General features: G+C 42.2%; 1 protein-coding gene across 3 annotated transcripts in view; it reads left to right on the top strand.

Annotated features, from left to right (window-relative positions):
- THRB (thyroid hormone receptor beta) overlaps positions 1 to 25,746 on the top strand; it is a 206,144-nt gene extending 180,398 nt beyond the window's left edge. For 2 of the 3 annotated variants that reach the window (XM_088026411.1, XM_028099228.1), the window contains 5 exons: positions 589 to 736; positions 3,645 to 3,850; positions 13,191 to 13,337; positions 18,708 to 18,966; positions 25,505 to 25,746. In XM_088026411.1, coding sequence (XP_087882537.1) covers positions 589 to 736; positions 3,645 to 3,850; positions 13,191 to 13,337; positions 18,708 to 18,966; positions 25,505 to 25,746 — 1,002 coding nt within the window. The remainder of the gene's footprint in view (positions 1 to 588; positions 737 to 3,644; positions 3,851 to 13,190; positions 13,338 to 18,707; positions 18,967 to 25,504) is intronic. The other variant, XM_088026413.1, reaches the window with a different exon arrangement.
- Positions 25,747 to 25,968: the final 222 nt, after the last annotated feature.

The raw sequence follows: 25,968 nt of genomic DNA, 5'->3' as shown, positions 1-25,968 counted from the left end.
AAATTGGGCAGAGAGTCTTGAATTTTCTACTCCCCAAGTACTATTGTTTCAAGGGTTATCTGAGCTGGCCATGGGCATTTCAAGAGTTAAAATCAAGAACTAAACTAAATCTCTAAAGGCTGTTTAATTACTAAATAATTGAATTATTAATTAATAGAGTATCACAAGTATCCAGCTCCTTTATTCTCCAGTACAAAGTGTAGCAAGGTTCTTCTTAACTTAACAGCTTAACTTAACGACACAATTACGGCACTCTATGAAATGAAATAATATAATTTATTTATATTACTCAGTGTTTAGAAAAAATAAAAATGAACACTAGATTTTCCCATTAACCTCTTTTCCTTACTAAATGCCAAAAAGATACTGACTCTGTCTGTAGGCCTAGACATTTCCTTCAGCTCCGATTTAGAATTCTTTAGATTCAGTTTGGGCTAATTGTCCTATATGTGAATAGGTAGGAGCTACAGGCCCGTACACAGGTAAGGTCCAAAACTATCCATCACAGTTATATGGACACAACATTCTGGAGTCATTTATTTCTAGAAAATATGAAACTGCTGTCTTGGGTCTTTCTTTCCCATGTAGGGTTTCTTTAGAAGAACCATTCAGAAAAATCTCCATCCATCCTATTCCTGTAAATATGAAGGAAAATGCGTCATAGACAAAGTTACGAGAAATCAGTGCCAGGAATGTCGCTTTAAAAAATGCATCTATGTTGGCATGGCAACAGATTGTAAGTAATCTTCTTCCTTTGTTTCATATTCAAGGAGTGTTCATTGGGGAAAGATCTGATTCAAGGAGATCAACCAGGCAGAAAAGAAAGCAGGAACCCATGTAGGTAGAGAGAAGATACCTAGTGCTCCCACAGACCCCTCACTCCCAGCTACTGCTGGGTGGGTTTCCATCCTACCCCTTCCCTATCAACTTCTAACTCTCAAAGTATCCAGATTACATGTGAGGGGGAGTGATTCAATTATCCTTATCACATTTGCAGGACTGTCAGCAATACTCTGTTCACAACAGATTACGAATGAGCGGTCATGTCCAGTCCCCTTGATAAGGCATAGTTTTATGTATGACATTCGTGTGGTGAGAGCCTCATGGACTAGTCCTGATACTTTTCAAAAGCAGAGACAGGAATTTATTTTGTGGACATTTTTGGAGATGGGGCACTGGCAGAAAACATCATGTTCAGTAATTTTTGAAGAATGTGAAGTCGAGTGCTATCGCATGAGTCATCCTGCCGTTGGTTGTTTGTTATATTTTTAGCCCATAAAAACATTCTAAGCTCCAGTCCTCCTACCCAATTTTCAAAGTGCCACAGCATATGGTGGTGAGATTAGCCACTGGAGTCTCTTCTTCCCGCACCGTGCAAGGGATTTACACCAGTCACTTTAATTAATCTAATAATAAAGTAAGAATTGTGTCATTCAGAATGTGTGGCCTCCGTTTTGCCAGGCATCAGGCTTAATGGTTTCTATTGGCATAAGTGTTCTGCACCTCAATGAAAATTTCCAACTTTTAGTTTAAAAAGAAGAAGAAAAAGAAAGCAAAAAAAAAAAAAAAGGAAAGAAAAGAAAAGAATGCAAGGAGGGTTTTCCTCAGGAAAGAGGAAATAATCACAGCTCACATTTATGTGAGAAACAGGGTACTCTGAGCTAGAACAACAACAACAACAACAAAAAGTCTGTGAAATGTCCTGCTTTGCCCAATAAAGTAGACAGAATGGGGAATCTTTAAAAAAGGAGGAGGGTTGTGTGAAGGGTTTAGGCTGGAAATCCTGGGTTAATCCCCACTTCTAGCTGAGGGTGTTGTCTTCATCTTTTAAAGATTTTTAGCCATTGACAACAATATGCCTGATAAGGATATGTGAAAATGATTGACTAGAACCAAATATTTAGATGTGTCACCATAAGGGACGGTTACTGTTGTGTCCGTATCATTGTTTGATTGAGAAGTTAAAAATAGGAATGTTTATAAGGTTAAAAAAGCTCAGTGTTAATCTGGCCTGGGTGGAAATTAATTTTGAATGCGCCCTGCAAGGCATTATAAGAGCTCAGGCTTTATAATCAGAAAAACTGTTGGGAGTCCCGTATCTGCCACTTACTAGCTGTGTGACCATCAGACCTAACCTCGGGTTTCCCTTCGGTGAAATCATCGCCTACCTTGCAAGTTGTTTTCAGGACTAAATTAGATAATGCATGTCAAATGCCACAATCCCTGGCATAGAGGAAGCATTTGGGAAAGGAGGCTATGAGTAGAGTCCACTCCTCATCCCCCCTTTAATAAGGGAACCAAAGTGACCTAACGGGGCTCATTCACATTTCCCACATTTGCCATCATTCACGGGATTTGGATGATCCAATCCAACCTGGATGACCTGGGGTTTCATTATTCTGTTTGTGGATTAGCTGAGTACTTTTGGTTCTCTTCCTCCTGCTATGCTTGCTTTTTTTCTTTTCCTACCAGGTCACACCTTCATCAAGAAATGGCCCTAGGACAATGATGTTGTAGAACTGGAATCAGGAGTCCTAGGTCTTGCCTTGGCTCTGCCATGAACTTGCTGTGTGACTTTTAGGCAAGTCATGATCTCTCTGGATCAACTTCCTCCTCTGTGAAAGGAGGGAGTTGGGCTAGATAATACCGAAGGTTCTTTCCAGTTCTAAAATACTATGACTCGGTAGCATAAAACCTGAGCCTTTCCATTCCATTGATGGTTACTAAGAGTCTGGTAAAATGGTTTTGTTTTGGAAAATAACCCAGAAGTAGATGTTTCTTGTTATCTGCCCTTCTTATGTCCCTTTTGCATAAGTGGTAAAAGTCATGGCTCTATTTACTGACCACTTGTAGTACATTAGCACATTGAATACCCTGTGAGGGGGGATTGTTGATCCCGTTTTATACAGGAAGAAATGAAAGCTCAAAGAGCCTAAGCAACTTGCCAGAGGTCACACAGCTAGAATGTGGTAGTGTCAGGATTCAAACACAGCTCTTTCTAGATTCCAAAGCCTGGGCTCTTTAACCACCATTGAGGGTAGACCAGGTAGAGACTAGAGCAAAGTGAGTACCTGGGCAGCCTGAGATAGGCCGAGCCTCATTCCAATGAACCCTTGAGGGAACTAATAAAGAGTTGGGGTCCTTTTTATCTGAGGAAGAGATCATTAGCCTCCTGTTTACCGTTCCAGAACTTTAATTTGAAGTTCATGTTACTAAGAGCCATTTGAGGGCAAGAGAGGAGGAACAGAGATCCTAAGAGTGAATCCAGATGATTGGCTATAGTCTCATATTGACTGAATATAGACTCATCTGGGACCTACCCCATGGGTAGGACAGATTTTACCTCCCTCTGCTTCCTTCTTCTTTAGAGTCACCTTCTGTGGGGTTGGGATGCCCATTGTCCAGCTTCACCCAGAGCTTTGTTTTGAAAAGCTGGCCGGACATTGGGAGTTTGGCACTAGGTCTCATGTCAGACCATAGCTAGTCAATGGCAGTTTGCTGCCGAGGGGAGAAAATACCCCAGTGTGACCCACCCTGCAGGACGTGCTCAGCCATCTGCACGTGGGTGGTCCGGGGAATACGTGCAGTCTGCCACGTGTCTGCGAGTGTCCGTGTGTTTTGTCTCATCTTTCCTCTTCTCCCAGTGGTACTGGATGACAGCAAGAGGCTGGCGAAGAGGAAGCTGATTGAGGAGAACCGGGAGAAGAGACGGCGGGAAGAGCTGCAGAAATCCATCGGGCACAAGCCGGAGCCCACGGACGAGGAGTGGGAGCTCATCAAAACTGTCACTGAAGCCCATGTGGCCACCAATGCCCAAGGCAGCCACTGGAAGCAGAAACGGAAATTCCTGGTGAGGCTCCCTGGCACAGCTAAATATCAGCTGCATGCTCCACATTTTCTCCTTCAGCTCACTCAGTCCTCATCACCCTGGTGGGATGCTGGTGTGACTGCCCCCATTTTACTGATAGGGAAACTGCATTCCCAAGAAGTCAAGTGACTTGCAGAGTCAGGATTTGAATCCAGGGCTGTCTAAGAACAAAGGTCACTCCTTTCAGCTGTTGCTTGTGAGTCACTAAATTTTAAGTAGTTTCTTAGGCCACATAATATGTTTGCTTTTGCTGTTAATAAGGCCAGCCTTAAATCAACTGATCAGTAACATTCTTTACCTGTCAGCTTTCCCCTTTTACACCCATTTCTTCTCCCAGATGCCCATTTATATAGTTAGTCCTCTAAACTCACCCCAAGATATCCCCTTTAGAACAATCCCTAGGATGAAGTATCCTATATCTCAAATGTATTTTTATGTCAACAGAAGTCAAAATGTTTAGCTTAAAATAAATGAACTTGAGTCCAGGAAGACGAGGGGAATGGGAGTAGGGAGGGTGTTTGGGGGTGGGGATATACAGAGAAAACAGGCCTTTGTGGGCCCTTGGAAGATCAATGTTTGATGTTTTTATAAAAACTAACCACTGTGAAAGTCCTTCCCATTCATTTCTCCTTTGGACCTCACAATGCTTTGGGTTAGGCTGGAATTACTATCCCCGTTTTACAGATATGCAAACCAAACCAAAGGCCTTATTTAGTTCACCCAAATTCACACTACTAAAAAGTGGCAGCCAAGCTTAGAAGTCCAGGCTGTCCACCCACCTCACCAGATGGACTACCCCACCCCGCCACCACCAGCTGGTGTTTGACCATCTCAGAAACTGACCTTGCCACTTCCAGGCCTGATTTCAGAGTAGTGACCGAGCTGAATTTCAAATAAAGTGGAAGATTTGGGGCACATCTGGACTTCTAAGGAACTTTACACTTCAGTTTTCTCTACTCCAAAAAGAGAATGAATACTAGTCTAACTAAAACCATTTCAGTGGTCACAAGGGTGCTTCCTTCCAGACTCTAAAGGTTTGTTCTTTTGTTTACAAAAAAACATTTATTGAGCAGCTACTGTATGCTAGGAAGTGAATAAGTCAGCTCTATTCTGGTGGAGGGAGAAAAACAGTAAGGATTAAATAAACAAGATGAATACAGGTGGTGGTATGTGCAGTGAGGAAAACAAACATCATGATGGGACAGAGTGATAGAGAACTGGAAGTGGAGAGACTTCCCTTCTCTGACAGGTGGTCAGAAAGTCTCCCTGGGGAGGTGACATGAGCTGTGTCTGAAAGCTAAGAAACAAATTCTATATGGTAAAATCCAGTCAGATCTCTTTATGCCTTGTGGTCTCTTTAGCAAAGATGATACTATTGCTAATGATTAAAACCAGGGCTGCACCTTTAGCTCAAAGGCTCCTAATGCTTTTCATCAGTCTGATCATCTACAAAAAGAACCGAAGAAAGTATGGCACAGGATGATTTGCCATTAGTTTTTTTTGTCAGGGCCATGAGGTTATCCAGGAACAAGAGTTCTCTTTGGGAAGCTGACTTTTACAGAGCAACTGTTTTATCCACCTGTCTCCCCTCCTCAGTGGAGCCAATGTGAAATGTATATTTTGTAGATCCTTGATCTGTTTAAGAAATTGTCCCTCTTGGTCCAAATACAAAGAACTGCTTCTCCTGGCTATTTTTTCTTAGAGTGGTGCTGGGGTCACAGTCCCATCTGTCTCTATAATGAGCTTCATTTCTATAAGTCAATCCCCTGCCATGACTGGGATCACCCCAGCATCTCCTCAATGGAAGGACCATGTTCCATTCAGTATTGTCACTTCAGTGTCGATCACATGTGTGGTTGAAACTTGTGGTAGCTCTTGTCAAAGATGGCTGCCTCGAGATCCTTTCTTCCCTGTAGATACAGCTCATTCTCTCCCATGGAGAGGTGAAGTCTATTCCTCTCTCTCTCACTGAACATGGACTGGGTGTGTGATTCCTTTAAGCAACAGATTTTAGCAGAGTGACTCTTAAGGCTGAATCTGGTGCCAAACCAGACACCAGAAATGTGGGTAAAGAAGCCTACAGATGACACCAGCCTCTGCTGCCATTTGAGGACAACTGTATGAGGGACCCCAGTGAGAACCATCCAGCTGAGCCCATCAACTCTGAGCAACAGTAAAAATCTGTTGTTTTAAACCACTACGTTTTAGGGTAGTTTGTTACACAGCGTAGATAACCAGAACAGAACTCAATAAATATTTGTGAAACAGAATGTACAGTTCCACTGGCCCATCCTCAGAGACAGTACGGTTAAGCCCTGTGTCTCAGCCAGTTTACATATTTACACATCCCTCTTGCAGAAGGGTCACTCCGATTGAGTATGTATGCTCAGGATTAAAATTTCACTGAGTGAATTATTCCTGCAAGGACATTAAGAATCCTTCATTAAAGGCAGCTTTGCTAAATGATATCCATATCTGAATAGGCTTCTACACATTACGATTTGTATCTCCCGTGTGGCTGCCTCTGTTCAGCTTATAACACTGCTACACATATTATTTCATTTATTTGTATGTGATGATGGCCCATCTTCTTCTGAAAAAGAATTTGAAGAGACCTATTATGTTAATAATAGTATAGTAATAGGGGCACGTGGGTGGCTCAGTCGGTTAAGCATCTGCCTTCAGGTCAGGTCATGATCCCAGGGTCCTGGGATTGAGCCCCGTGTTGGGCTCCCTGCTCAGTGGGGAGCCTGCTTCTCCCTCTCCCTCTGCCCCTCCTCTCTGCCCCTCCCCTCTGCTCATGCTCTCTCTCTCCCTCTCTCTCTCAAATAAATAAAAATCTTTAAAAATATAATCGTATAGTAATATATCAGAAGGGACTAAAAATTATATGTGGTCATAAAAACTGGAAGTATTCATCTATCTGGAACAGGAAAATAACTTACTCCCCCAAAAGAAGATTCTTCATCATTTTTCACCCTAACATCAGGACTCAAGTCAGAAATAGAGACTGGTGGTTTGACCTGGGTTTCAAATCTATATTTGTGTCTGTAGAAATGAGAGTCATTGGCAAATAAACTTTTTAAAAAGCCATGTAGATTTTCATAATAATTCCAAAACCACTCTTTAAAACTACTTCCAAAAACATTTAAATAATAATTTTCTAGTTTTCTCCAATCCACACAAATCCCTGATGGTACAGAAGTGCTCAATGTAACCACCCTTCGGGTGTGGTGACAGCAATGATGAAACAGAGAAGTGCACAGAGAAGAGAACAAGGGCCATCTGAGCCAAACAAGAGAAGCAGTGTCTCCACCACGGGTAATTCACTTCTACCCACTCCAGGGGCGGGAAGACACATGGCTTGGAGTAAACCCCGTAGCAGCAACAATACTGTCTGTTGACATGGTGTTTTTATTCTTCTCCCTTTGTTCACATGCAAAGGTACAGCTTTGGATGGATTTTCCATGCAAGTATAAAATGTGACCATCAGAACCAGGGCTGGCGTGCCCTACTTTTCCCCGGCAGAGCTGCTGTCTGATTTCACCTATGCTCTGTTGGGAAAGCCTCAGAAAAGGGGCATAAGCAGAAGGGCCAGGCAGGATGGGTGATCTGGTCATAAGGCAAAAGCAATCAAGTCAGGAAGACTTCTATCGCCCAAAATCATAACTGCATCAGAAGAAGGCAGGGTCGTATAGTCATGTGCATGGAGATTCAATCAGACAGCCTGCCTGAGTTCAATGCTTGTCTCTGTTGCTTTTTATTTTTTTTACATATATATATATATATATTTGGTGGTGGTGTTTCTTTTTAATTACGTGACTTTGGGCAAGTTCCTTCGCCTCTCTAAGGCTCATATGACTTTACACAACAGGTATAAAAGTTGTAGATATAAGTGCTCAGCACATCATTAACAACCACGCAAGGGGTTCCTATGTGCATTATCCCTACAACCCCCATCCTCACGTCCATCCCTGTTCATCCCAGGAAAAGGGAGAGCCTGTAGTAATATGCCAAAGCCCAGGGACCTTTAACCACCATTGGTCTGGGCCTTCCTGCCCCCCCCCTTACAAAGGTGCAAGAAGATACCCTGTGACCTCACATAGGAAGGGCAGAGTCCTGTCTGGCCCTGTCCCACTCTGCATGTGCCAGAGAGCTGCAGGTTCAAGCCAAGAAGCCCTCAGCTCTGAGCCACCCACTGCAAAGAGGCCAACGGGCAGCATCTGCTACTCACCTTGAATAATACTGATGAAGAGTCAAAGCAGAAAAGCACCTAGTCTCCATTTGTGTATCAGCAGCTAGGGACACAACTGAGCTAGTAGAAGCCCACCCCTGCACACACCCCTGAATCTCTCCCGTTGTGCCCCCCTACCCCCTACACTGCCTCCAAGGAGACATCCTGGATTCTTTATTGTCCTGCACCCCACATCCAGTCAGTCAGAAAGCCCTGGGTCCGGACTCCCAAGAAAGGTTTGAGTTCTTCCACTTCTCTCCATTTCTACTGCCACCCCGTGGTCCAGACCACTTCATGTCCTGCCCAAACAGCTAGTGCTGCCGGCCCATTTCTTCCTCTGGCTCCCCACATCCCTACTCCGCATAGCAACCCAACAACTCCTTTCTCAGGACTTGGCACTGGCTTTTCCCTTTGCCTTAAATGCTCTTCCTCTGGTTCTGTGGAGGGCTGCCTTCTTGACATTCTTCCAGTTAAAGCTCACACATCACTTCTCAAAGAATCTTAGGCTGCCCACCCTCTTTCTGGCCCCCACATACTATCATGTCACCTCAGTCTAATCACAAATAGAAATTCTTCTGTGAGAGTATTCTTTTTATTTTTTTGTCTGTCTTCCCTCAATACAGTGAAAGTTCCTTGAGGGTACATTGTTCATTGATGTAACCTCAGCATCTAGAACCAGGCCTGGCCCTGTAGTAGCTGCTCAGTAAATATTGGTTGAACATGTATAAACATACATTTATTCACTCAACCAACCAACAAGCATTCTGTCCTCCACCTTTTAGCCCAATGTTTTCCACACAGTAGACAACAAAACTTAAAGCTTATGCCCCCCACCCGAGAAGTTCATATCTTACTATGTACCTACATAACAGCAATAAAAAGTGATAGTAATAAATGCCTGAATGCCATGTGAGTGATGTACATGGGCCACCGTCTGTGTTCCAGTGAGATAGGCAGCATTTCACATGGGTCATCTGGGAAGACTTCAAGGAGAAAATAGAATGTGATTGGGGTAGGATTTGGAATTGGCAAAGATAAGATGGAAGCGGAGACTTGAGAGAAAGCAGAAGTCCGGAGGAAAGGCAGCTCCAAACTGCAAAAGTGCAAAGCAAGTTGGGGAGGAGACATGAAGAGGTAGGCTGAGCTGGCTCAGGAGGTCCGTTAGGGCAGCCAAGGGAGAGGAAAGTCAGAATGAGAAGTGGAAGCACCCCAATGAGAAAGCAAAGGCAGTTTGAGCCACGGAGGCAAAAACCAGGCTTTGCCCACAGTCTACCCTGGTGACTTATCCTCAGTACCTGAGCTTGATCTCAGCGCATGCTCACGTGTGTGTGTGTGTGTGTGAGCAAATGTATCTCGTGTCATGTATTACAAGGCTACTAGCTTTACTTACGTATCTAATAGATTCATTTGATGCCAACTATTTGTATTCTTCTTTATTTCTATCATCTTCCAAATATTGCAGCAAATGATGTGAAAAATCCTTAGGGAAGTCACAGACAAGGTTGCAGTGCTCAACCTTAATTTCTCATACCTCATGTGTTAAGTCAGGTCAATTCATAGACTCTATCTATCTGTTTTTTTCTGGTATCCAAGATCCATTATGGGAATAAAGCTTGATATATAATAAAAAGCTTTTACTTTGTATATGATTTTACTTCTAGCAGTTGTATTTTCCATTAAATACCCAAAGACTTAAAAGTACATTTTTTTTTCTACCCTGATACTTATTTTTCAACAGAAAAGCTTGTGAGGTGGTTACATTTGGAAGTTTAATTTTAATTAAAATTACCATATTTCCTTGTATAATTCCCCTCCTTTTTTCAAACCCTTAGATGTGCAATTCAAATGCTCCACAAGCCCACAGATTAAATGGAAATTTTTAAAATCATATTGACTTAGCGACATTTCAAAGGACACTGATTACCATTCAAAACAATCAGGTTAGATCTATCAGTGTTCAATGACAAGACATTTGGCCAAACTATAAAAACATTAAAATATTGTTTTTTTTATTTCTAAAAAAGCTCACCCTGTGTGTGTGTGTGTGTGTGTGTGTGTGTGTGTGTATAAAACTTCTTTTCTTTTTTATTGTATGACCATGTTCCTTTTATCAGTCGATTTTCATAACAGAGTTGTAAAATAAGCAAGGCAGGTGAGATGAACCTCATTTCTGGGGTGGGAGGAATTATAAAGACCAGCAAGGAGGTGAAGAATGCCAGGAGCAGCACTGCCCAAAGGAGGACCTGATGTGCCCTTTCCCTCCACTCAGGCTGTGTGAGAAAGACAGGCAGTGAGAGAGAAAAGAGAGAAGGAAATTGTATGTGTGATTATTCCGTCAATTCTGTCTGCATCCAGCAAGCCAGCAGAGCAGTAGCCTCCCATGGGCTTCCCATGCCAACAGTTGCCCCAAAACATCATCACTGACTATGATAACGTGACAGACTAGGTTCCTTTCCCATTCACTTGCTGCCCACAAAGCAAACAATAAAACAAAATAAAATAATAAAATAAAATAAAAAAACAGAAGAACCTACTGGATAACCCAAAAAAGGTCAATGCTGCCAGTTTGTTATGTAATATATATTTAAAATCCTCCCCTAGGCTGTAACCACAGCTCCTACCACGCCCTTGGAGAGGGCCTGGGCTGCTCCTATTGACCCCAGTGCCCTAGTAATAAGTCAGTAAAAGAATCATCCTTTGCTTTTCTTTGTGCTAAAAATTAGACGTGAGCAATAACTGGGGAGGTGTGGGAAGAAAATGGTAACTGGATTACTCTGAGTTGGATGTGGTTACTTCCAGGCCAGTGGTTCTCAAAGTGTAATCCCAGACCAGCAGCATCAGCATGCCCTGGGAAGTGCAGATTCCCAGGCTCTATGCCTGACCTACTGCATCAGAAACTCTGGACATGGGCACCCATCAGGCAATTCTGACACAAGCAAGTTTGGGGACCATGGCTGTAGGGAGGCCACAGTCTTGTCAAAAGCAGTGCCCTCATGACTCTGCAAGTGAGGGATTCAGCTTTGCTTGACTAGTTCTCGGTGCCAGATCCTCCCGCCCATCTCTGCCTACCGTCCTGCATCTCCCAACCCTGGGTGCGCAGCTCTGGTCGGTTCACTGTGCTCTAGGCCATGGGACAGGCCTGAGTCTCTGATCCCTTTGATCACCTTCACAACTTCCAGCAAGGCAGTGGGAGAGACCGGTAAGGGAAATAATAGGAGGAGTCGAATTTTGCCCCCTGGTGTCAAAAGTGTACAGGTTGTGGAGCACCTGGGTAGCTCAGTCAGTTAAACATCTGACTCTTCATTTTGGCTCAGGTCACGATCCCAGGGTCGTGGGATTGAGCCCCATGTCGGGGCTGCACGTGAGTGCTCACTCTCTCAAATCTTTTTTTTTTTAAAAAGTGTATAGGTTGTAAAAGCCTCGAAGTAGGGGGTAGATGTGGGGTTCCTGGCAGATTGCTGTGCAGAGGCTGGGTGACCAATATCCGAGTCCTGGCCTCAGGGGATTGTTCTTAACCTTCTTGAGCCCTTTGTTTGCTCATCTGCCAATCAGGATTGTGTGAGAACTACTTGAGATAATGCGCTTCCTCAAAGGGGCTGGCTCACCTGCAGGCCACAGATAAATAGTGGTTATAATTATCACAACAACAAGAAAGGGCAACAGAGAGGACTGTTCCTGGCAGGTAACACAGGTGACGATAGGCGATACTTGAGAGACCATGATGGTCTTGGAGCCCTCAGCTAAGGAGCTGAAGAGTACCAGTGGACATTGGGGAGGCTAACGTGAGCACAAGCACCTGGGGGACTTGCTAAAATGCTGGTTCTGCACCATTAGGTCTGGGGAAGGGCTGCGATTCTGCCTTTCTAACAAGTCCCCAGATGACACCCAAGCTGCTACACCACCCTTTGAGTAGCAAGGCTATGGCTTTTGTTCTTGGACAAGTCAAGGGCAGAGAAGTGCCCCCGGGGACACTGAATACTAGTAATACTGTCTGCCCGAAAGCCTGCCAAGTTGACACAACTCAGTTCCTACAGGTGACCTAGAGGTCTTCCCCTTCAGCCCTCCGAGACCTCCTCCAACTAGAATCTATAGGGCAGACAGGAACTTTGAGCCCCAGCAGCTGGGTCAAAAGCAAGAACGAATCCACAGGGTGCTACTTGCCAATGATGTAGTTTGGGAATGTCGGTGAGGTCCAGAGCTGAAGTCTTTGGTGCAAAAAGGTGATTTTATTAAAGCACAGGGATAGGACCCAAGGGCAGAAAGAGCTGCTGCACTACGGTCGTTGAGGAATGGCTGATTGTATACTTGGGAGCTGGGCGAGGTAAGGAAAAAGGGAGATGTCCAAAAGGACTTCTATATGCTGAAGAAGACTCTCAGAATACTGGAGGCCTTGCTATTGTCAAGCTAAGGTTGTTTTTCCCTCTAGCAAAGCATTAACGATCAGACAGTCGGACACTACATCAAAAACTAATGATGTATTATATGTCAGCTAATTGAACATAATAAAATAAATAAAAACTTTAAAAAAAAAAAAGACAGTCGGGAGTTTTCTGGAGGAATGTCACACGTATTGCACCCAGGAGTCTGGGAGGTGGGGGTGGTTAGGGGGTTGTCAGCTGGTGCTTTGTCTTCAGCTTGCCTCTGCTCCCTCCGCACCGGAGCGTCCCCACTGCACTCCTCCATCATGGGCCACACAGGCCGGAATGTGCAGGGCCCTGAAAATGCCACCCCAGAGCCCCTAGCACGTATGTCACCTGGCATCCTTTGTGCATTCGGAAGCAGGACACAAATTCCTGTTGTTTCTCTCTGCCTCCCTCTTTCTCTCACTTGCTTTCCCTTTCTTTAATTCTGCAGCAACAATTCTGTGGAACACTATCACCAGGGGCTATTAAAGCAATGGCCAAGACGCGTATCTTTGCTCAGAAAACTAAACTACGTGAAAACTGCATAGTTTGTTAATGAGCCAAGTGAAAACTGGAAATTGTATAGCGTGTCGATTCAGAAGAGATTTTCTGCCACATGAGAACGATGATAAATAAAGATCCCTTTAGGTTCTACATTTAAATCTTTCTTGTTTCTCCTCCTTAGCCAGAAGATATTGGACAAGCACCAATAGTAAATGCCCCGGAAGGTGGAAAAGTTGACTTGGAAGCCTTTAGCCATTTTACAAAAATCATCACACCAGCAATTACCAGAGTGGTGGATTTTGCCAAAAAGTTGCCTATGTTTTGTGAGGTGAGGACACTGTTTTTCCTTCCACATTATTTTTCATTATAGTTCCAACAATTTCCAGGAATGTGGAGTACTATTTATAATTTAATATTAATTAGTAGGGATTTCGTCATATGAAAGCAATGTTGATACAAAATGAAAACGCACTGTTTCACTCTTATTCCCCTGCCTTCTCTATTCAGTCATTCATTAGCTCGTCCACGTGAGGCTGAAGATCCTATCTCTCTGTCCACCGGCTCCAGGCATAGGGAAATATGACAGCAATAACTTCTGTTCATTCGGCACTTATGGTGTCCCAGTTACCATGCTCAACTCTGCCCACATTAAATCCAATCCTTATAATAGATTTGCAGGATAGCTTTAATTAAGCCCATTTTATAGATGGGGAAAACTAAGATCGAAGAGATTGTTTTTTATCCAAACACGGGGCCATGGCTTCAGTCTAAGTCAATATGCTTTCCATGACATATCCTAGCAAAACAGTTGTGTGGTTGTTTCCTCCTCAAAAATAAGGATACCCCTCACAGAGCAAGGATCTTAACTCTGTAACTCTCCTCTCTTTTCCTACAAGGTCACACTTTCTTGCCCCGTCTTCATGGTACCTGAAGAGCTCACCCACCTGAGTTCATAGGCTTTCCCTTTGGGACACCTCATCCCTCTTCCCTAACTTTAGCAGTCCTACTATGTGGTACCTGGAAGCATGGGCTCTGCAGTCAGCCGGATGGGCAGGAATCCTACATAAGTTATTTGGTGTCTTCAAATCTTGGTTATTTCATCTTTAAAATGGAAATCATAATAGTATTTGCCTCTTAGAGCTATTGTAGGTTTAAATGGGACAATATATGTCAAGTGCTTGGATAGTGCCTGGGGCCTAAGTTTATCCATAAATTCCAGCTGTTAAGGCTTCTGTTTTATCTATTACATTACCATCCTGCCTCTAACCTTCCTTTTTTGAATCAAGTGGAGAATTTTGCCCTTTGAAATGAAAAGCCATCAGGTGCCAATCTATTGCTCTTCCCACCTCCAAGGGAACTCGGAAAGATATCAAGTACACAGGTCCACATACTGCTGTGAGCCTCTTATGTCAGCTACCCGAGTGAGAAGCGAATCTAGCCTCACCTAGAAAGCCTGGAATGATTCCATTGGGCCTTGGCTTCCAGCTTATTTGTGTCTTTGGGTTTGCAATAGTGGGAGCCCAGGTGGATTCTGAGAGACCCCAGACACTGACCCCAGAAACATTACCAGCACTTCTCATTGCCTGTTTTGAGCCTCCACAAAAGCCATATCCAGAAGGACAGAGCAGTGGGCTTCAGGATGCAGGTGTCTGACGCCCAGACCTAGCTGAGAGTGTGTGCCTCACTCTTGTCCCCCGCTCCACTGTGGTGGGGGCCAGGGTAACTGATGTGCTGGCTGGCAGCAGCCCTGCAGTACCCCACTCGTATGAGCCACTCATACCCCACCCCCAGAGGAGCTGGTGAGTCCTGGAGAAGGAATTTTGACATATCTGTATTTGGTGTGGAGCTTCCCATTTTTTTAACCATCTTTTTTAATTATCATTTATTAAAGTTTGGAAGGTTATTAAAAATAATATATATTCAAGGGTGGCTCAGTCGGTTGGGTCTGCCTTCAGCTCAGGTCATGATCCCAGGGTCCTGGGATCAGAGCCCCACATCGGGCTCCCTGCTCAGCGAGGAGCCTGCTTCTCCCTCTCCCCTCTGCCCCTCCCCCAGCTCATGCTCACTCACACTCTCTCTCTCAAATGAACAAAATCTTTAAAAAAATTTTTAAAAATAACATATTCAAGATATTGATTCACAGTAACACGACCTAAAGATAAGTTACTGACATTTGGGAGCCCATTTTAGTCTTTTTCAATTATGTGTGTATATACATATATGTATATACACACATACACACACTTATATGAAATGTGAAACATATTAATATAATTTATACCATAATGTACATACTGCTTATGAAACTACTTTTTAAACTTTTTGTTAAAGAGTAAAAGGCACGTATCATAAAGGTGCAGCTCAATGAATTTTCACATACTCAACACACCCATGTAATAAACACTGAGGTAAAGAAACATTACCAGCACTCTGTTGTACCAGACTTTTTACCCTCAACAGTGGAACACATCATTTAAAGGTTCTTTCACAAATAAGTTTTAGTGACCACATACTATTCTAAAGAATAAATCTACGTAATTTAGGTTAACTGCTTTGACTAGACCTTCAGTTCATTTCCCATTTTTCACTAATATAAACTGTACAGTGAGCATCCTGGTGCCTATGCCCTGCTCACAACACTATTTCTTAAGGGCAAATCATAAAAGTAGAATTTAAGGACCAAGGTATATATACCTTTTAAGGCTTCTGAGATGTGTTGCCAAATTGCTCTCAAGAAGGGTGCTCACTCTCACAGCTGTGCCAAGGGTGCTGGTTTCCTCTGACTCTGGGTGTCATCTTTCTCTGTCGTTCACTGGGTTGAGTTTGTTTTCCTGGACCTTTCTTGGTCCTCTCTCTCTCTGTCTCTGAGCTGTGTCCCTTGTCCCCATCCCTGGTGTCTGAAGAGAAACTCCATTGAGGACACTACCCTACAACTCGAGCTAGCCTATCAGTCATGTCTTCCCCCTTTGAATACCCATCAAAATTGTTTCTTAGAAAACATAAAGCTCATGTAAACCAACCACAGAGAGATATTTCAGTTAAAGAAGAAAGAAAAGAAACTATCTCCACCACCAGTAATGAACACACCATGCACTTAGAGCCATGGCAAGGATGAAGGGTCAACATGGAACTTTTCGAGCATGGGCTATGGCCAGCTTCTGTCTTCGCGTTTCCCTCAGAAGTTTAATGCTGCTTCAAAGTCGTGGTTCTATCTCTCTTTCAACCCTAATTTGTGTAGTCTCCAAATTACAAAAAGGCTACTTTTACAGCAGAGATGCATATGTTTCCAGTGTTTGTGGCCCCCTGAAGACCTTTAGTCTTTTTCACTCTCATTAGAACCCCAAGGAGGGAAACGAACTGTGTAGGCACCTGAGCTGCCTCTGGAGTGGGCTGGAGACCCCAGGTGGTCTCGAGAGCCAGAGCTTACCTGCCAGAGGCATTTGGGAGCACGTGCTGTTCAAATTGTGCTCACAGTAATTTTCTGCTAAGACCCATGCCAACCCCCCAGCAAGGTTGGTGGACACCCTGGGCTTTGAAGGATCTAAAATCACTGACAGAACTGCCAAAAAACACACATCAAGAACCACTTCGGGAGTGCAGGGCACTCTTTGCCAATCAACCTGAACAATATTCTCCTGAGGAGACAGAAGAGTCTGTGGGAGTGTCCCTGCACCTCTGCCCGTCAGGCCCTTCTTGCAATGGTCTCACAGTGAAAGTATTGTGGCGGGTGACCAAGATCATTTACCCACATGTTGAAATAAATCTCATTTGGCCTAGCTGCTGGTGATCCTTGGCAAATAGTTATTCAGCTTTTATTTCTATCTGAACCAATCAACAATAAGTTTTAAAAAGAAATCCTCTACTTCAACTACAATCAGACTTGGCTACAAGCCAGAGCCTGCCCAAGTTTGCATTCTTTGTGACAGATTAAAAAATAAATAAATAAATGGTTTGATCCAATCAGTAATTTCTCTTTGCTATTCTATGCCAATGGTTCTCAAGAGTGGGGTCCCTGAAACAAAGGCAGGAGCATCCCCTGGGAACCTGGAGAATGCAGAAACTCAGAGGGTGGGAACAGCAATGTGTTTAACAAGCCCTCAGATACCCTGATGAGGCCAAATATTTCCCCGTTCCCATAGGTGTTAAAGCCAGCCTCCACCTACTTGGGTCAATTCTCCATCTTACTGGTGGAAGACCTATCCAAGCTCAGGGTTTCCCATTTCCTATGATGGTCTTGGGCCAGAAATCCCAGGATATAGTCAAGGAATACAAATTAGAACCTAAATAAAAGCAAATCACAGGGATTTTTTTCTTTAATGAGTGGAAGGAGAAAATTCCTATGTATATATTCCAGAACCAAATATGAAATGACTTCTATTCTGTAGAAAAAGCTAAGTAATTTGAAATTAAATGGTAAGGTGGCTAGGTTGAGTTAGCAAAAAATATGTAATACCCAGCATTTTAAATGTAATTCAGTAATATTACCTTCAGTTTTACATAACAACCAAAATTGAACTAGTCGAGTGTTGCCAAGAGTACTGCCCCAAAAGAATTTGTACCTGATTTCATAACAAGATAACAATTATGTGTAATTTATATATTCATTGTTTATGGAAACTTAGTCATATCCTAAGTACTTAAAAAGAGTGTGTTCTCTTCTCTTTGCATTGGATTCTGAAAGATCTAGCTTCAAATCCTAGCCTTACTCACAATACCCTCATGTGACCCCTTAGCATGTTACTCAACCTCTCAGTGCCTGGATTTCCACTTCTGTAAATGAAATTGGAATTAGAATATTTACTTCACTGTATTGCTGTGAAGATTACATAAATCTTAGCATGATGCCCAATGCTAAAAAATATCCATTAACTAATGACCTTTCCAACTATTTTGATAATGGCTTTTAATTAAACATTCTCTCCCACCAGAAAGTAAAACTCTGATTTTTTTGTTATTTTGCTAACAAAGTTGCTTTTTTTTAAAGTTTATTATACATGTTATCACATTATCACAAATCCTAATTAACAAGGCAACCAAATATACTTAAAACAAGATTAGAGTACCGGCAGAGAAATCCAGTGTGTGGAGTAATTCCGGTGCCTGAGGTACTGAGAACATAACCCTAAGAGCCAGGAGGTCTGAATTCTAGTCTCACCTCTGCCTCTAACTCACTGGGTGACCTTAGGCAAAGCTTTTACATCCCTGGGCCTCGGGGACAACATGCCTCTCTAAGCAACCTTCTCCTTCTGTGCCTTTTGAGAGACCCAAGGAGCAAACTTGCTTCAAAAAACAAAGAGAAGCAGAATTGCCAACTGTTGACTAGTAGAACTAGGAGAAATGTAGGTAAGCTTAACATAAACCGTGTTCTCAAGCAGTGATTAGTTGGTGTTATGATACAAACTCCCAGAGTAAGGGATTATTAGCGCAATCTCACACAGGATTGCAATCCCAGTTGGAGATTTATACCCATCATAAAAGAAAGGCAAAGTACTGACATTAAAATTGGTGACCAACTTGGAGTATGAAAAATGGTTGTTGAAAGTCTGCAGCCAAGTCGGAAGGGAAAAGCCATAGGCTCAAAGAGTGTAGCACCATGTTGATTACAGGATGTGGTCCCTGTTGCTATTAAGATACTGCATGTTATTCCTCACTGATATCTGTGCAATTGTTCTTGCTGATGTGAGCTGGTTTTTTTCAGCTGCCATGTGAAGACCAGATAATCCTCCTCAAAGGCTGCTGCATGGAGATCATGTCCCTTCGTGCTGCAGTGCGCTATGACCCAGAAAGTGAGACTTTAACCTTGAATGGGGAAATGGCAGTGACACGGGGACAGCTGAAGAATGGGGGTCTTGGGGTGGTGTCAGACGCCATTTTTGACCTGGGCATGTCGCTGTCTTCTTTCAACTTGGATGACACTGAAGTAGCTCTCCTTCAGGCTGTCCTGCTAATGTCTTCAGGTAAGTACTCCCAGACTCATTACTGGGTGACAAAAGAGCTTTTGTGCGTCTCGTGCTAATTCAAATCACTTGAAGAGTTCCTCGTCCCCCACCTCCCCTTTAGCTTCAGAATCATAGTTCACTCGCTTTCAGCAAGCAATTGGGGGTTTGCCAATGAACTGGGAACTGAAGGGGAGTGTCTGGTATCTGATGCTTGCTGCAGTCTCCCAGTGTAGTAGGAAGGATCCAAAGGAGCCATTTTAAAGACTCTATGAAATGGTCCACCTTCAATGGACACTACCCAGCCTGACATAGTCGGCCAACCCCGCCCCCTTCTGGTTTTATGTACACAAGATATGGATATGAGTGACCACACCACTCTGTGTTAAGTTCTGGTTGAGGAAATCATGAGTGAAAGCTAAAATTTGTTTATGGCTTAACTACAACTTAATTTTCAGCTATTTATTGCTACATAGCACACCACCCCAAAATTTAGTGGCTTAAAGCATCCCAAGATGGCGGGGGTTGCCATTCCTCTAGATGGGAGGAATGACAAAGAGTGTGCAGCCATCTTTAACTTACCCCAAGCTCATTATCAGGGCTCCCGACTCCTTCAGTGAAGAGTGGATAATAATACTGACACTTTTCAGAGGGCATGTCATAATAAATAAGAAATGCAAAATACGTCAAACCCTTTAAGGAAAGCTAGTCTTTAAATAGAGGGCAGTGGGTGGCCAGGTGGTTGGGCATCCTACTCTTGGTTTCAGCTCAGGTCATAATCTCAGGGTCCTGGGTTCAAGCCCCATGTGGGGCTCCCTGCTCAGTGGGAAGTCTGCTTGTCTCCTTCTCCCTCTCCCCCAACTTGTGCTCTCTCTCTCTCAAATAAATAAATAAATCTTTAAATAAAAAATAAATAGAAAGTAGTTTCAGGGGCCTCCTGTGCCTTTTCGGAGCACAGTCCATTTAGCTGTGCCTCAGTGCTTGTCCCTCTGCACTATAGCTGTCCGCTTAACTTAGCCACCTCTCCCTCTGGACTGTTTCATTTCTGAGGACAGAAATATGTCTAATTGTACACCTACTGCTTAGACCAGTGTTTAGTAGAATTTGAAAAAAAGTTTATTGGCTAAATGACTAAATAGATGGATAAATTATCAGTCACAAGTACAGTAAGAATCCTTTATAAAGTTCATGCGCTCTGGTTCACTCAGTAGAATTCCTTTTTTTTTTTAAGCTCATCTTGAAATGTATTTGCTACAGAACATTTAGGTATGGAAGATTTTTTTTTAAATTCTTTTTATTATGAAAAATCTCAAACCTAAACATAAGTAGGTAGACTAGCATAAGGAACCCTGTTGTAGGCTGTGGCGGACAAGATGTAGGGCACCCCCCATGTTGCCCACCTTCTGATGTTTACACCCCTATACAACTCCCTCCCACTGAGTGTGTGCAGAACCTGTGACTTGCTTCAATAGAATATGATGAACTCAATGTCACCCCCATGTGATGAGGTTACATTATGTTATATAAGATTCCCTCTTGCTAATAGACTTGCTCCAGAGACTCTCCTTGCGGGCTGGCTGAAGTAAGCAGCCATGTTGGGAAAACTCACATGACAGAGACCTGCATGTGGCCTCCTGGAGCTGAGGGTGGTCTCTAGTCAACAGCCAGTGAGAAACTGAGGTCCTCAGTCCCTCAGGAGAATTATTCTTAAAGAAATAAAATGGGTAACTTAGCTAAGGACTCACTATGTGACCTTGAGTCAACCCCTTATCTTCTCTGGGTTTCAGTGTCTTTTAAAATAAAGAAATTGAACTAAGTGGGAATTATATTCCTGGAGGGGGGGGGATTCAAGGTAATTTTTAGCTGAAATTGTAGCGGTACAAAGACAATTTTAAATAACATTGAACCATATAGTGAGAAAGCTATTTCTCTTAGAGTTTTCTTTCTGCTTATATCTCCTTCTAAATAAGGCAAGGAGAGAGATTCATTTTGGTGCCAGTCTGTCCTGAACGCTTCTCTAAACTCACTGACCTCCCTTTTTAACAGACAGAGCGGGTCTTTGGGGCAGTCTTTGGCAAGAATCCTCAGCTAAAGTTTAATAAAGGTTTTTGTCACGCACCCATTTTGGCGGTTACCTTCTATGTATGGCAAATGGATTTTTATTTACTGAATAATAAAATGTTTCCTCTGTAGTGGGTTAATTTTAACAGATTGTTAAGCAAATAATCTCAGTAAGGTAAATAAAAGGAGTATGTGGAGAAGGCAAAAGTTGTGAATATGATACCAAACTCTATCAAGCACTTAACTGGATGATTCTTCCCCATCCTGATTCTGATGACGCTGTCACCACCTGACAGCCACGTGACATACTTAAAACCTTTTAAAAATCTTCTCCACCCTAATGACCTGGGCATTTTTCATTAATACTGCCAGAACCAGAAAAATATTACAAGACACTTTACATTGGCACATGATAGCTCCATATCGGTGCCCCTTGGCTCCAGCCCTTCTCAGGGCTGTCCTCTAAGCCCATTGTTCTGTGTGGCATTAGTTACACAGTATCTTAGGCCTCTTTCTTCAAAGCCTTTTCCAGGAGCTGCTACCACTAAGTTCTTTGGTCCTGCAGTGATGAGCGGAGAGCTAAAACGGAAATGATCCGAAGGAGTTGTCTTTGAGAAATTCTGTCTTAAGGAGTTAAAAACTGTCTTTGACCTTTAAAATACTTCTTCATAAACATGCTTAGTACCACGTGAACATGATCAAAATGTCCTTTCATTTTCTCTGTGTCATTTATATGACCACCTTATCTTTACATCTCATCAAAGGACAGAATTTTGAGACCAGGTTATTTTTTTTTCCCTTTGAAGGAATACATCCAGAGCAGTGTTATGTTGATTTTCTATTTGGATTAAAAGGAAAAGGATCCTGTGGAGAATTTTTCTGGCACACTCAAAGAAAGAGAGAAGAGAAGGGGGAGGGCGGGAGAGGAAATGAGGAGATCCACAGAGCAGCAGCATCAAACACAAAGGAAAACACAACATAAAAATGCACAAATGACAATTCAAGCCAAATAGGGAATGCCAAAAGCCCATGTATTTTGTTTAAACTGAGAAGAGGGAATTGAGACATTAGTGCTGAGCCTTCTTTATAGATTAAGCAGAACCCTGTTTTGATTTTTACTAATACAGATCCTTCAATAACTGGACACTTAAAGTGTGAACTTACTTGACCAGAGCCACAAAGAGCAAATAAATGGAGGAGTACTTGGAGGGTGGGGGAGGTGGTTGGGGTCCCTGGAGCTATATGAGGAATCCAGCCAGGTTTATAAATTTTTATTTTTTTATTTTTTTATTGAGGTATAATTGACATATAACATTGTTTTAGTTTCAGATGTATAACATAATGATAAGATATTCATATATATTGCAAAATGATCACCACAATAAGTCTAGATAACATCTGTCCCCATATATAGTTACAAAATTTTTTTTCTTGTGATGAAGACTTTCCAGATCTACTCTCTTAGTAACTTTCAAATATGCAATAGAGTATCATTAACTATAGTCACCATACCATACATTTCTAAGACTTATTTATGTTATGACTAGAAGTTTGTTTGTACCTTGAGACCCCCCCCTTCATTCATTAAGCCCACCCCAGCCTATAGCCTCTGGCAACCACCAATCTGTTCTCTGTTTCTATGAGCTTGGTTTTGTTTGTTTATTTCTTTGTTTTTAGATTTCACGTATAAGTGAGATGAGAGAGTATTTCTCTTTCTCTGACTTATTTTCCTTAGTATAATGTTCTCAAGGTCCATCAATGTTGTTGTAAATGGCAAGACTTCATTCATTTTTTATAGCTGACTAGTATTCCATTGTATGTGTATACCACATCTTCTTTATCTATTTGTCCATGGATGGCCAGTTAGGTTGTTTCCATATCTTGGCTATTGTATATAATGCTACAATGAACATGGGGTTCATATATCTTTTCAAGTTAGTGTTTTGTTTTCTTTGGATAAATAGTAGTGGAATTAATTGATCATATGGTAATTTTTTTTTAATTTTTTGAGGAACCTCCATAGTGTTTTCCATTATGGCTGCACCAATTTGGATTCCCAGCAATAGTGCACAAGGGTTCCCTTTTCTCCACATCCTTACCAACACTTATTATCTCTTGTCTTTTTGATAAACAGACATTCTAACAGGTGTGAAGTGATATCTCATGGTGGTTTTCATTTGCATTTCCCTGATGATTGGTGATGTTGAACATCTTTACATGTGCCTGTTGGCCATCTGTATGTCTTCTTTGGAAAATGTCTCTTCAGATCCTCTGCCCAGTTTTTAATCAATTGTGGGTTTTCTTACTATTGAGTTGTAGAAGTTCTTTTTATATTTTGGATATTAATCCCTTATCATATATATGATTTGCAAATATTTTCTCCCATTCCATAGGTTTCCTTTTCATTTTTTGATGGTTTCCTTTGCTGTATAGAAGCTTTTTTGTTTTATGTAGTAGTCCCACTTTATTTTTGCTTTTGTTGCCTTTGCTTTTGGAATCAGATCCACAAAAATCATCACCAAGACTAATGTGAAGGAGCTTACTACCTCTGTTTTCTTCCAGGAGTTTTATGGTTTTAGGTCTTACATTCAAGTCTTTAATCTGTTTTGAGTTAATTTTTGTGTATGATGTAAGACAGGAGTCTAGTTTCACTCTTTTGCATGTGGCTGGCCAGTCTTCCCATCAGCATTTACTGAAGAGACTGTCCTTTCCTCATTGTTTATTATTGGTTCCTTTGTCATAAATTAACTGACCATATATGCATGAGTGTATTTCTGGGCTATCTATTCTGTTCCGTTGACCTTTGCATCCATTTTTATACCAACACCATACCGTTTTGATTACTATAACTTTGTGATACAGTTTGAAATCAGAGAGCATGGTGCCCTCAGCTTTGCTCTTCTTTCTCAAGATTGCTTTGCTTATTCAGGGTCTTTGTGTTTCCATACAAATTTTAGGATTGTCCGACCTATTTCTATGAAAATGCCATTGAAATTTTGATAGGGATTGCATCGAATCTGTAGACTGCTTTCAGTAGGATGGATATTTTAACAATACTAATTCTTCCAATCCATGAGCACAGAATATCTTTCCAATTATTTGTGTCTCCTTCAATTTCTTCTATCAATGTCTTATAGTTTTCAGCATATAGGTTGTTTACTTCCTTGGTTAAATTTATTGCTAGGTATTTTATTCTTTTTGATGGTATTGTAAATGGGATTGTGTTCTTCATTTCTCTTGCTGATAATTCACTATTAGTATATAGAAACAAGACAGATTTTTGTATATTAATTTTGTATCCTGCAACTTTACTGAATTCATTTATTAATTCCAACAGTTTTTTGGTGAAGTGTTGATTTTCTATATATAATATCATGTCATCTGCAAATAGTAACAGTTTTACTGTCCTTTCCAATTTGGATGCCTTTTATCTTTTTCTTGCCTAATTTCTCTTACTAGAACTTCTAGTACCATGTAGAATAAAGTGTTCAGAATGGGAATCAATATCTTGATTTGATATCAAGATCAGATTTCCTGATCTTAGAGGAAAAGCTCTCAGCTTTTCAACACTGAATATGATGTTAGCTATGGGCTTGTCATATATGCCTTTATTATGTTGAGGTACATTCCCTCTGTACCCACTTTTGTACCCCAAGTGTTTGCAGCCTGGATGTTCCCCATTTGGCCTTCTCATGACATCCCTTTATCATTTTTGTGAAACTGCCTTAAGTCCCCTCCCACATATTTTGGGAAGGCCAGCAGTCCTCCCAAGACTTGGGAAGATTTCTTGGTCATTACACAGTCATGGTCTCCTCTAGCTCCAGCTTCCCACCGTGTTTCTTCCCTTCTCTGCACAGGGTGATACTAGCATGGCTCACATCTTTTCTTTTCATTTTAATTCCCCAAAACACCAACAACAAAAGGCTCTACAGGTAGCAGTTTTATCACATGTATAAGGGATGGGAAGGAGTAGTTCATTACAGCCTGGTAAACAACTAAAATTGGATATTGTGCTTCTTTGTCTTCGTGAGAATTTCTTATTGTCTGACACTCCTCCTTTGGCATTCAGGCTTCCTGCAACATTTCCAGTCTCTTCTCACATCTCCCCTTCTTTGCATGTCCATGCTTGTCTTCCCTTCTCTGCCAGGCAGCCAGGGGAAACTCAAAATCTTCCCCTTATTATGCACAGTATTTCAACTCTCGAGGTGAGACTTCTCTTTCTGTACCCTAAGAGGGAGGCATCGCCACTCCCACCCAAGGAGGTGATTTGTCTAACCTGGATACATTTATCTGAACAAAGCACTGACTCCCTTTATGTAAATTGTGACACTTCCTGAGACCGTGGTCTCTGATGCCCCAGAGTTCATGCTGCATCCATGCTCAATCCTAGGAGTTGATAGGTCCCCAGATCTGCCCAGTTCACACTCAAGGGCTTGAACTGGACAAAGCAGGGCTTCTCCTTTCCACTTTTAACATTCATCTTGGTTCTTCCCCTCAGACCGCCCAGGGCTTGCCTGCGTTGAAAGAATAGAAAAATACCAAGACAGTTTCCTGCTGGCCTTTGAACACTATATCAATTACCGAAAACATCATGTGACACACTTTTGGCCAAAACTCCTGATGAAGGTGACAGACCTGCGGATGATTGGAGCCTGCCATGCCAGCCGCTTCCTGCACATGAAGGTGGAATGCCCCACGGAACTCTTTCCCCCATTGTTCTTGGAAGTGTTCGAGGATTAGACTGACTGACTTCATTCTCATAATTCCTACAGCACTACTGGGTGTCATTTCATTCCATTGCCTAGATCTTTTTTGTTTGTTTCTTTGTTTCTTTGTGTTGGGAGGGACTGTTTGGGGATAAAGGGAGGTAGTCCTTAGCATAGACATGGATGAAATTGCCCCTTGAATGCGGGTACTTGTAACTATTGCATTTTGTTCTCCAGCCCTTTGATGTGAATGCTT

Source organism: Eumetopias jubatus, unplaced genomic scaffold, assembly GCF_037043125.1.
Source record: "Eumetopias jubatus isolate StellerSeaLion01/CBP00866 unplaced genomic scaffold, mEumJub1_p1.0 scaffold_1, whole genome shotgun sequence".
NCBI classification, from domain to species: domain Eukaryota; kingdom Metazoa; phylum Chordata; class Mammalia; order Carnivora; family Otariidae; genus Eumetopias; species Eumetopias jubatus.
Note: the sequence above shows the minus strand (reverse complement) of the source record. Positions and strands in the feature narration are given on the sequence as shown.